This window comes from Pollachius pollachius (assembly GCF_949987615.1).
Source record: "Pollachius pollachius genome assembly, chromosome: 4".
In the NCBI taxonomy this organism is placed as follows: domain Eukaryota; kingdom Metazoa; phylum Chordata; class Actinopteri; order Gadiformes; family Gadidae; genus Pollachius; species Pollachius pollachius.
Genome location: NC_136937.1, coordinates 26,491,546 through 26,503,756, shown reverse-complemented (window position 1 = coordinate 26,503,756; position 12,211 = coordinate 26,491,546). Strand labels below are relative to the sequence as shown.

The 12,211-nt window shown below is 45.0% G+C and overlaps 1 protein-coding gene across 1 annotated transcript; it reads left to right on the top strand.

Moving 5' to 3' along the window:
* Positions 1–4,100: 4,100 nt before the first annotated feature.
* Positions 4,101–10,374, top strand: LOC307075352 (kelch-like protein 41b; the record flags this gene model as incomplete). Its single annotated transcript, XM_079735913.1, has 6 exons — positions 4,101–5,225; positions 5,778–5,935; positions 7,144–7,251; positions 8,223–8,408; positions 8,994–9,140; positions 10,263–10,374. 6 exons carry the CDS (start codon positions 4,101–4,103, stop codon positions 10,372–10,374), a joined length of 1,836 nt encoding a protein of 611 aa, XP_079592039.1.
* Between the last annotated feature and the right edge of the window lie 1,837 nt (positions 10,375–12,211).

The following is a 12,211-nucleotide window of genomic DNA, read 5'->3' as shown; positions in this document are numbered from 1 at the left end:
TCAATTATTCATTCATTTACTCACTCGTATGACATTTATGCATTTGACCGCTCACTCACTCACTCACTCACTCACTCACTAAGATAACTTCTTCACGTGTTCATCATTCACCCTCCTATGGCAGTTACTGATTAAGATGTGGATCCATTTGCATTCACTCATTCATTCACTCAAATGACATTTATGCATTAGACCGCTCACTCACTAACTCACTCACTAAGATAACGTTCACGTTTTCATCCATTCACTCACTCGTATGGCAGTTACTGATAAGGATGATGATGCTTTGCATTCACTCATTCAGTTATTCATTCATTTACTCACTCGTATGACATTTATGCATTAGACCACTCACCCACTCAAAAAAATAATGTGTTCACATGTTTGCCTGTTCCCTCACTCGTATGGCAGTTACGGATTAAGACAATTATCTATTCGCATTCACTCATTCATTCATTCATTCACTCACTCATATGACATTCATCCATTCAGTCGTTAATTTCCTCACTCGTACGACATTTATGCATTAGACCGCTCACTCACTCACTCACTCAGCAAGATAACTTTCACATGTTCATCCGTTCACTCACTCGTATGGCAGTTACTGATTAGGATGATGACCAAATTGCATTCCTTCATTCACTCACTCGTATACCGTTGACGTATTCATCCATTCACTCACTCAAATGACACTTACTCATTAATAGAATGAGCCATTTTAGTATTCATCCATTAATTTTCTCAAATGGAATCACCTATTCATTTGAAGTTCACACATTAAATCACGCCCTCAGTCACTTATATAACATTCACTCGTTCATTTACTTGCTTATATAAACATTGACCCGCTCATAACATTCACCCATGCACTCAATCACTCATGTATATATATCCTTCCAATATACAGTTGTCCATTCGCTCACTCATTAAACTGTTGTGTATTCATTGACATTGCTCGGGCATTCATGACATCACATTGACTCACAAACTTATTCAGAAGAAATTCATGTCATGCAACCCACACCACGATCATCCGGTAAAACCATTCTCTGCTGTACCCCCATAAGAGGTTTTATGGGTCTGTAATGTGAACCAGCACTTTTCTGTTCTTGTGAGGTTAAATACAACGACCATGTGTCTAGATTTCAGTTGGAGAAAGAGGGGGGAGAGTTGTGGCTGATTCCGTCAATACATAACGCGGTTGTCAAAAAATACATTGTTTTACACCTGTTTGATATGTCACCATCTGGCGTGGAAAGAAAGGAAATGCACGGCAAACCACCCATCACGCCAGCCCCACGCAGTATATATATACACATATATATAGCACTTATCACCTCCATGTGATTCTACTTAACCCCAGCAGGAAGAACCTTCTAGTGTTGGAGGGTTTGATCAACCCCTCTGGTTTGAATCTCTGGTGGAGATTCTTTTAATATAGTTGCAGGGTCCCGAGATGCTTGTAACCTTCCAGAGGGTTCTATCAGGTGTTACACACAAGGTTACACACAAGGTTACACACAAGCTGACCTCGCGCTCTCCACGTAGCGGAAGCATTATCCATACAGTACTGTAAATGCTTTTTGAATTTACCTGTATTTTTCCATTGTGTTTTCTGTGTTTTACTGTGTTTTATACTTGGACAGGAGGTTTGTAATTTACAATTTGTAAACGTTTTTTATTAACTAATAAGGTCAAGCAGGAAGACAGCTCCACAATAATCTTTATTTTTTTGTGTATTTTTGTATGTAGGTCTGAGGATACGAATTTTTGCGCTGTGATTGTTGTTTTCGTATTGTATGTTGGTCTTTAATAATAATGTGACGTCAGTTTTTGTTTGTTGTTATATTGCCTTTGCTATAAACTCAACACACGAAGAATTTGTAAAAAAAAAATGATGTAGTAATATTAGAGAGATTAACACACACACACACACACACACACACAGTTGTATACTGCCCTCTACTGTTGTGTTAAATGCTCCTAATTGCTAAAGTTGGGGGCGGGGGGCCAATGACCCGAGTTGTCAGTCCCGTCAACTACCGGAGATCAACTATGAGGTCACTTCCTGTGTTCCACCGTGATGACATCATCCTGTCAGATCCACCTGGGACCATCTGTGAATGCAGAATCATTTGACAATTTCGGATGAGGTCAAAGGTTATTTAAAATAGTGGATTTCTGCGCTCGTATCCACGACCCAAAGGAAATGTAATTTTTGAAAAAATAAACGAAAACGAAAGAAATTCAACAACTTCTGAATGCTTGTGTTCCTTTGCAGCTTTGGCGGGGTAATTGTGCCTGCTCCGAGTCTGATTGCCTATCGGCCGACTCGAAGGCACAATACGACATGTTGCTGGGCTTAAATTACACACTAGACGCCCAGTCTCCTACTGGCGGAGGGGGATCTATCTTTAGTCGCACACACACACACACACACGCACACGCACACGCACACACACACACACACACACACACACACACACACACAGAACTTGTTATCTAACACTCTTTTCCTAGGACTTTAAATACTCTCCCTTTAAGTCCATACTGATTCATTCCCTGTAGACGGAGCTTCTTCAATATTTCCTGACACACACGCTGGATTCGTATTTTAAAAGATGCCGTCCCCAGCCCCTGCAACTGAAAACAACATATATATATACCAAACAAAGGAATACTGAAGGGTGTAATCGAATCTGTCCGGGAAGTCTTTCTCATTCGGAGCATAAAATGTGTTAACCGGAGAAAAAGCCATGTGCCCACACAAACACATGCATGCACACACACACAAACACACAAACACATGCATGCACACAAACACACACACACACACACACACACACACACACACACACACACACACACACCCACACAAACACACCCACCCACCCACACACACAAACACACAAAGGAGATGACTTGGTCAGTTTAAAACAATAATCCAAAAGTGTGTGTGTTTGTGTGCGTACGTGTGTGTTGGGGGCAGAGGGCAGCCATTTTGCTGACGGGGGGGCGGGGGGCAGAACAGCAAGTATCTGTCGCTCATCTGTTGTCCAAGCAGCTGCCCGCTCTCACCGTCTATTTTAAAATCTATTCTTAGCACTGCAGACTCTACTACTCGTAACAATCAACGCCTACCTAAAGCTAACCTAAATGTAACCCAAGCTAACCCAAAGCTAACCTAAAGCTAGCCTAAAGCTTGGTGTTCTGTATTCCCTGTGAGTCCTCGTTTCTGCGACTGTGCATAAAGGTTGTTCCTAGTAAGATCTTGACCACACCGTGGTCATACTAAAACTGAATTTAACAGAATTCATAAAGTTGAATGAACAAGGGAGGAACTAGCAGGGATGCTACCGGAGCATCAAAAACTTGACCTTGCCTGCATTAATGCAAATCCCTCGACGCAACCCGCTATTAAAAGTAAAATGATGGTACCAGGGGCGTAGGAATGAGTTTAACATTGGGGGGGACACATATCGGAAACCTGACAGATCCGGTATAATTTTTAGGTGGGACAAATGCGCCTGTCTCCGATATTAGAGGGGACACGTCCTCTCCGTCCCCCCCCCGGTTCCTACGCCCTTGGATGGTACCGTTACATTGTGAGAATGTCCAGTGTTAGCATTAGCGTTAGCGCATGAGTACTTTGAGTACTGACTCATGGGGCTGATGGTGGGGGAGGCGTGTCCCTGGACTGAACCCCCCCCCCCCCCGTCCCCGTCCCTCGTCCCTGGCCCTGTTCCCCTTTCCCCAGTTGCTTCCTTCAGTCTGGACATAGCAGCTGCATGGGCCCCAGTGTAAGCGCCCAATGGGGTTAGCTAGTGGCAGCTAGCTTTGTAGCCTGAGGTTTGGGGGTTGTAGCCTGAGGTTTGGAGGGGCAGAGCAGCTATATTTAGTGTGTAGCGTCAGGGCTTTGGGGGGCTGGGTGAGCCCGGGATTAAGTTTCAGGGTCTTCAGCCGGATAGCCTTTCCGCTCCCCTGTCCTTTCCAGCTGGTGACGGAGCACCAAGAGGACCTACCTGCCGCAATCTCCTAGTCTCTCTCTCGCTCTTTCTCCCCTGTTTCTCCTCCCCCTCCCATCACCGCATCCATCCACCATGGAGCCCGGCGCCATCAAGGAGGAGCTGCGCTTGTTCCAGAGCACCCTGCTCCAGGACGGGCTCAAGGAGCTGCTGAACGAGAACAAGTTTGTGGACTGCAGCCTGAAGGTGGGCGACCGAAGCTTCCCCTGCCACCGGCTCATCATGGCCGCCTGCAGCCCCTACTTCCGGGAGATCTTCTTTGGCGAGGATGGCAAGGAGCTGGAGGACACCAAGGAGGTGGTGCTGGAGGACATAAACCCCGGCATCCTTGACATGGTCATCCGCTACCTTTACTCGGCGGAGATCGACCTGACGGACGACAACGTGCAGGACATCTTCGCCCTGGCCAACCGGTTCCAGATCCCGTCGGTGTTCACCGTGTGCGTCAACTACCTCCAGAAGAAGCTGTCGCTCGGCAACTGCCTGGCCATCTTCCGCATGGGCCTGGTGCTCAGCTGCCCCCGCTTGGCAGTGGCGGCGCGCGACTACGTGGCGGACCGCTTCGAGCTGCTCCACGACGACGAGGAGTTCCTGCAGCTGGCCGCGCACGAGCTCTTCGCCGTCATCGGCGGGGACTCGCTCAACGTAGAGCGGGAGGAGATGGTGTTTGAGTTTGTGATGGCTTGGGTGCGCCACGACAAGGAGAAGCGGCTGCCCGTGCTGGTCGACGCCTTCGACTGCATCCGCTTCCGCCTGATGCCCGAGAAGTACTTCAAGGAGAAGGTGGAGGCCGACGAGATCGTCAAGGCCAGCCCCGAGCTCCAGAAGAAGATCCAGGCGGTCAGCGACGCCTTCAAGGGGAAGCTGCCGGAGACAGTGCCCAAGCCGAAGAAGGAGGGCGAGGAGGGGGCGATCAACGGCGACGAGGAGGAGGTGGAGGAGGAGAGCCTCCTGCCCGGCTACCTCAACGACAGCCGTCGGTTGGGGATGTATGTGCGGGACTTCATCGTGATGATCAGCGACACGGCGGCGGTGGCGTACGACGTGGCGGAGAACGAGTGCTTCCTGGCCGCCATGTCGGAGCAGGTGCCCCGCAACCACGTCAGCACCGTTTCCACGCGCAACCAGCTGTACATCATCGGCGGGCTGTTCGTGGACGAGGAGGATAAAGACGCGCCCCTGCAATGTTACTTCTACACCGTAAGAAATGCAACGCCAAAACGCCCACTTCCTGTTGCTTCCTGTCACGTCTGGTTCTTTCATAGACCTCTATGAAGCCATTGAGGAAGTTATAGCGAGTCAAAAATGCTTTAAAAGCTGGTTAAACACAAATTAATGATTTGAGATTGCATTTTATGTAGTTATTTAATTTGATTTCCCTAACTTTATGTAAGGGACATAAAGGAACAATAGGGGGGGGAAAAGTAGATTTGAATCTCCCCATTCCCTGGATTTATAGTTGATTGTTTTTATACATAATATATTTACATCTTAAATAGCGGTATATTAATATAACTTATTGTGTTGCATAACTGTAATTTACATAAGACTCGTTAAGCCCCACATTGCCATTACTTTTAAGTCAGTCAATAGTGTGCAAAACTCAAAACCTTCATTACTCAAAACCCCCTGATTATCACAGCAGGATTCAAAAGCCTTTTAGTACTTAGTATGACTAAGTGAACGCTGATATGATTAGGTTTAGCTAACACGACACTCCCCTGACTGTGGATTCAATCATTTGTTTGACAGTTGGACCCGTTGATGTCAGAATGGACGGCCCTTCCTCCGATGCCGTCACCTCGGTGCCTCTTCAACATCGGGGAGAGCAACGACATGCTGTTCGCCATCGCTGGAAAAGACCTCCAGTCCAACGAATCCTTGGACACCGTTATGTGTTTTGACGTCGTGTGAGTGATGAGTGGTTGCCATTATTTTCTCCTGCTTCCTCTTCTGTTTAGCTGTTGTCGTCTGACCTGAGTCACTACATGATAATTACAATGGAGGACCATAGCTAGGCAAATTATTAGGCTAGCTGCTTGATCATTTAGCTGCATTTTCTAATGAACGTGAACTGTGTCTGATCATTTAACAAATTGTTGTATAGTGTTTCAATTTGAACACTGTTTTGTATCCTGAATGTTAAAACTATCAACAATGTTTTAGATTTTATAACTCTTCCAAACTTTTTCATATTACAAAATTTACTGACCTAGATTTCCAGTTACATAACTTCCAATTAACACTTGCTAACATTAAGTAGATAATTTACGATAGATATAAATAAAGGCTTGAGCTGGAGGCAGAAATTAAATGTCAAAATAAATGTGAGAAACAGGGAAAGCGCCAGAGAGAATCTGATGAGAAAAGACAAAAGAAAAGAGATTGGAGTAGAACAAATAGAAGGAGAGAAGGCAGTTCTACGATTTCAATCGTCTATTTCAGTCCAAACAGCCACTGATATGCAAGACGTCACGGAGACATTTTAAATCACACAATCTTGCGCGGTGCAATGTTGATTTAGTCTGATGTCTATTTTGGATTTTTCCTACAACACTTAATTTGTGTTTCTGAAGCTTGAATTGAACTTGAGATTTTTAGCCCTGCTTTATGGAAAACTGTTTATTTTGACATTATTGATCAGTAATCAGTAATAATGTGTTTTATCGCTTTATTGACAGAAAGACAGACAGACAAGCAGACAGACAGATGAAGGATGAAAGACAGACAAACAGATGGATTGATGTAAAACAAATTGATAATGTTTAGCTAATGTATTTTTGTTCTCCAGCAGGATGAGGCCATAGGTTGACAGATATGAAGTAGATATTGATCATGCATGGATATTGATAACGTACATTTTACTTACCCTTTAATAAAGAAGATACATTTCAAATGCAGATAATAATAATGCAGTCATTATATCGATTATGATAACGTATAATGTATTGTACATGATGATAATGTATTCATAATATAGATGATGATCATGTAGATGCATTCTCAATATAGATGATGATCACGTAGATGTATTCATAATGTAGATAATGACAACATTAGTCAGTGGATGCATAATCCCGCTGATGTTCATGTATCCTCGTTTACTGATTGTGTGCAGGAAGATGAAGTGGAGTGAGTCGAAGAAGCTCCCACTGAAGATCCACGGCCACTCTGTGGTCTCCCACGAAGGTCTGGTCTACTGCCTGGGAGGCAAGACCGACGACAAGTGAGTGAACGCGTGAACTAATGAATGAATGAACGACGGACAGAACGGTGATTGAGTGAATTGGTCAACGAATTGGGCTTGGTAGCTTGCTTGCGGAATTAACGCAACCAAGAGGGACTCCATTAAATATTTCATGAATATTTCATTCACTCATGTATTGATCTGTTTGTTGGTTCCTAAGAAGAATCAATGATGGATGCAATGAGTGAATTATTTAAGTTGGCCTACTTTGAATAAGGTATAAGTGATGCATGCCTGCTGTATGTCCGTGTGTCTGTGTGTGTGTATGTGTGTGTGTGTGTTGACCACATTCTGGCGGTCACAGCTGTCTGTGACACATGACTCTGCTTGTCAATCTACCACCAGGAAAGCAGCAAGCAGCCGTTACCATGACAATACCATCTGCTATGCTAACGTGCTAATACTTCCATTCATTGAATGAACGAAACATGAATGAATGAAGCATACTTCTACACTTAATTATATATAGGCTACAAAGCATCCAGCGTAGCATAATGTTAATGTCATGGGTCTAAGGTAGTTTCACTTCACAGTAATTAACAGTTGCTGGTTTGAATCAATAAGTCTCACCATACATCCTGTTCAATGTCCTTGACTCCTCTCTTGCCTATTATTATCTCTTCAATTGCTCTCATGTTGATGTTGAAGCAGGTCTGTATTATGCAGTACAGCAGCATATCTGACCCCTCAATAGATAATGCTATAATGCTCTCTTTTCTGTTAGACAGCTACCCATGATATGCCAATTCACATTGGAATTCATTTGAGAAGATTAAGTTTGCAAACTAAGATCGTGTTATATCATGATTGATGATATTTTAATAATTAAAGAGAGCAACTTTGCTCAAATAGCAAACGGCCACGTGGTTTATAAAGCATGAACCCGATACAAACAACATAAAACATACAACCTTTGAAACTCCTTTCATTTGTCTTTTTGTGGCCCACAGCAAAGCACTCAACAAGATGTTTGTGTACAACCACAAGCAGTCTGAGTGGCGGGAGCTGGCCGCCATGAAGACAGCCAGGGCCATGTTTGGCACCGTCATCCACAACGGAAAGATCATCGCGGTGGGAGGAGTCAACGAGGAAGGCCTCAGCAGCATGTGCGAAACCTACGACTTCGCCACAAACAAGTATGTTAACCCCAGTTCAAATGTGAGGGAAAAATGACCCTTAACAGATCCTATGACAAAATAATCTTTATTGTTCGAAGGATCAGTTGAGGTTTTTTCGGGGCTATTTTAACACTTTTTCTATGACAAATGTTTGCGTTTGGTGGCCATGCTAAAGCTCAGTAGCTTAGGTGCTAGCACTGTAGCTACATTTCTCCACATAAACAAAGGCATTTAGCAGAATGCTTGCATTGCCTAAGTATCACATAGTATAGCTAGTGTACAAGAAATACACTAGCTAAACAATAGTATAAGTTACAACACGGTATGCTATAAATAAGATACACGCTATACTATACACTATAACATAATTTTACTTATACAACATCATCTATTCAATATAACTTATATACGAGCTACAAGCTAATTATGTTAAACTAGATGAAAGATACACTGTAAACAATATAAATTCTGTATCAACTACAAGCTGAATCATTTAAACTATACACCACACATTGTGCACTAAACACTGTTAGGTGTATTTTAGCCACGACAGCTAAACCACTGAAAAGCACCTCACGATTGGTTGTCATGGCGACGGTCTAGGTGGGAGCCCTTCACAGACTTCCCGCAGGAGCGCAGCTCGGTGAACCTGGTGTCCACGGGGGGCTCCCTGTACGCCGTGGGCGGATTCGCCATCGTCCAGATGGAGAACAAGGAGGTGGCGCCCTCCGAGGTCACCGACGTCTGGCAGTAAGCGGCTGACTCACACAATGAGCACACAATATATATATATATATATATACACACTATGGACCTTAACACTGCTCGTCCTCTGCCTACTCCTGCCTCCTCTTCCTCCTCCTCTTCGTCCACATCCTACTCTCCGTCTCGCTACTCATCCTCCTTCTCTCGTTCTCCCTCCTTTTCTTCCTCTTTAACTTCCGCAACTATCTCCCACTTCTTCCTTGTCCTCCTCCTCCTCCTCTGTCCCCTCTACCTCCTACTCCTTCTCCTCCTCTTCCTTCTCTTCCTCACCCTCCTGCTCCTCCTCCACCTTCTCCACTACTTCCTCCACCCCCTCCTCTTCCACCTCCACCTCCTCCTCCTCCACCTTCTCCTCGTCTTCCTCAACCCTCCTCCACCTCCTCCTCCTCCTCTTTGTCCACCACCTCCTGCCCCTCCTCCTCCAACTCCTCGTCCTTCTCCTCCTGCTCCTCCTCCACCTCTTCCGCCTCCTCCTCCACCTCTTCCTCCTTCTTCTCCTCCTCCACCTCCTCCCCAATCTCCTCCTCCTCTCCTCCTCCTCATCCTCCACCTCCTCCTCCTTGTCCTTCTCCTCCTGCTCTTCCTCCTCCTCCTCATTCTCCTCCTCCTCCTCCTCCTCCACCTCCTCTTCCTCCTCCTCCTCCTCCTCCTCCTCTCCTCCTGCTCCTCCTCCTCCATCTCCTCCTCCTCCTCCACCTCCTCCCCATTCTCCTCCTCCTCTCCTCCTCCTCCTCCACCTCTTCCGCCTCCTCCTCCACCTCTTCCTCCTCCTCCACCTCTTCCTCCTCCTCCTCCTCCGCCTCCTCCCCATTCTCCTCTTCCTCTCCTCCTCTCCTCCTCCTCCTCCTCCTCCTCCTCCTCCTCCTCCATCTCCTCCTCCTTCTCCTCCACCTCCTCCCCATTCTCCTCCTCCTCTGCTCCTCCTCCTCCTCCATCTCCTCCTCCTCCTCCACCTCTTCCGCCTCCTCCTCCACCTCCTCCTCCTCCGCCTCCACCTCCTCCCCATTCTCCTCCTCCTCTCCTCCTCTTCCTCCTCCTCCTCCTCCTCCTCCTCCACCTCCTCCCCATTCTCCTCTCCTCCTCCTCCTCCTTCTCCTCCTCCGTCAGGTATGAGGCTGATAAGAAGGAGTGGAGCGGTATGCTGAGGGAGATGCGCTATGCCGCGGGGGCGTCCTGTGTGCCCATGCGTCTCAACGCCGCCAGGATGCCAAAGCTGTAGAGAACCCCCGATCCCTCCCGGCCCCCGACCCTCCCCGCAAACCCTACACACACACACACACACACACACACACACCTTCTCTGCCTTACCTTTCTACCCCTTCCCTTCTACCCTTCTCACCAAATGGCTTCATCCTCCCACAATGCATTGCAGCAGCCCTTTCCAGAGAACCATTCTGGATGTAAGTTTCTGAAGTTTGATCGCTTTCGTTGTTTTTTAACATCTTTTTAATTTATTTCTATCCTTCTTTTTTTTGGCCTGTTATCTTCTCTCTTTAGGATTTTTGGGCGTACTTTATTTATTTATTTTGCCTTCTTTTTTCTTATTATTTAATTAGATGTTTCTCTCTTTCTTTCTATCTTCCTTCCTTCCAATATGTCACATTCTTTCTTTATTTCCTTCTATCATTCTTTAATGCCACCTATGTTTTTCTCTCTCTCTCTCTCTCTCACGCTCTTTGTCTATCTCACTGTCTCTCTGTCTTTGATGCTATATAAAAGACTGCACCCCAATACACATCAACATCAACCCCACACACACAGACACACACACTGACACACTGAAAACACAATTAGATCAATCGTTTAAATTGAATTTAAATTAAATTAATGAAAATGTTATTTCTAGCTCTTTGTTTTGTAAAATAAACATTTGTAAACCTGTGTGTGATTCTCGTGTTGGTTTGATGTTGTCTTGTTGACAGAAATCAGTTTGAGGAATTGCAAATCCCAAACTAAACTAAAAGTTGAAGTAGCTCATTAAATATCCATTAAGTTAATTGGTATATTTAGGTCAATTATTAAATATTCCCGGACACAGCCAAACACTTCCTTGGCGGTTTCCTGTAACATCAGGTAAAATATGTGCGTTGAAGTAGAGGGATAAGCTTTTCCTGGTAATCACTAACCTGTTTGAGACTGGACAGCGAAACCAATTTTTAATCAGGAAATTCCTCTGGATGAATCATTAACGGGCTGACTCTTGTTTTCAGGCTTTCATCAGACATTGTTTGTTGGATACCCCCACAACGTTCTCCTATGAGAGATGTGGCAAAGCAACGTTTTAATAAGCTTAGCTCACAGTATGTTTACATTGCTTTAGGATGTTACAGTACAAACATCCATTGACTCATTCTGTTGTACAAGCCCTACCTACAAAGTGATTTCTTATATCACACACACACAACCAACTCACAGGTTTACAGACACACACGCACAAAGCAGGGACGTCGTTAGGCCTATTTTGGGGAGGTTAAGCCCCCCCAAGATGTTCAAAAGCCGCCCCTACAATTTTTTTGTCAAGGAAATCGTAACATGCCTGCACTTAACAAAATAAGCCAGAATATGAGTTAAAATAAATACTAATACAATTAGAAGTTGTCTTTCATTTGGATAAAAAAAAGTTCAGAGAGCGCATTGATGGATACATTATCTAACCTATTTTCCTTGAACTCACCCCAATATGTAGACTTAAATCATATCAACTCTTACATTTGTTAAGCTTATTTATATATTTTTTTAAGGCAAGTAAAGAAAAGAGAGTGAGCCAGAAAACCGGCCCTGATAGATGCTCTGCAGTACTCTACTGTAATAAATGATGAATTAAAGAACCACTTTAAAGATGTGATGAAAATATTTCGGCACGCACATGCACTTCGGAAACTGCAAAGGGCTAATCCCCCCCAGCCTCTAAATCCTAGCGACGTCCCTGGCACAAAGACACACAGACAAACACAGACAAACACAGACACACACACCATACAGATTGGCAGGTAAACAAACATAGCAAATAGGATGGTGTGGGGGTGTGGCTACAGCAGGGGCTGTGTGTGAATGTC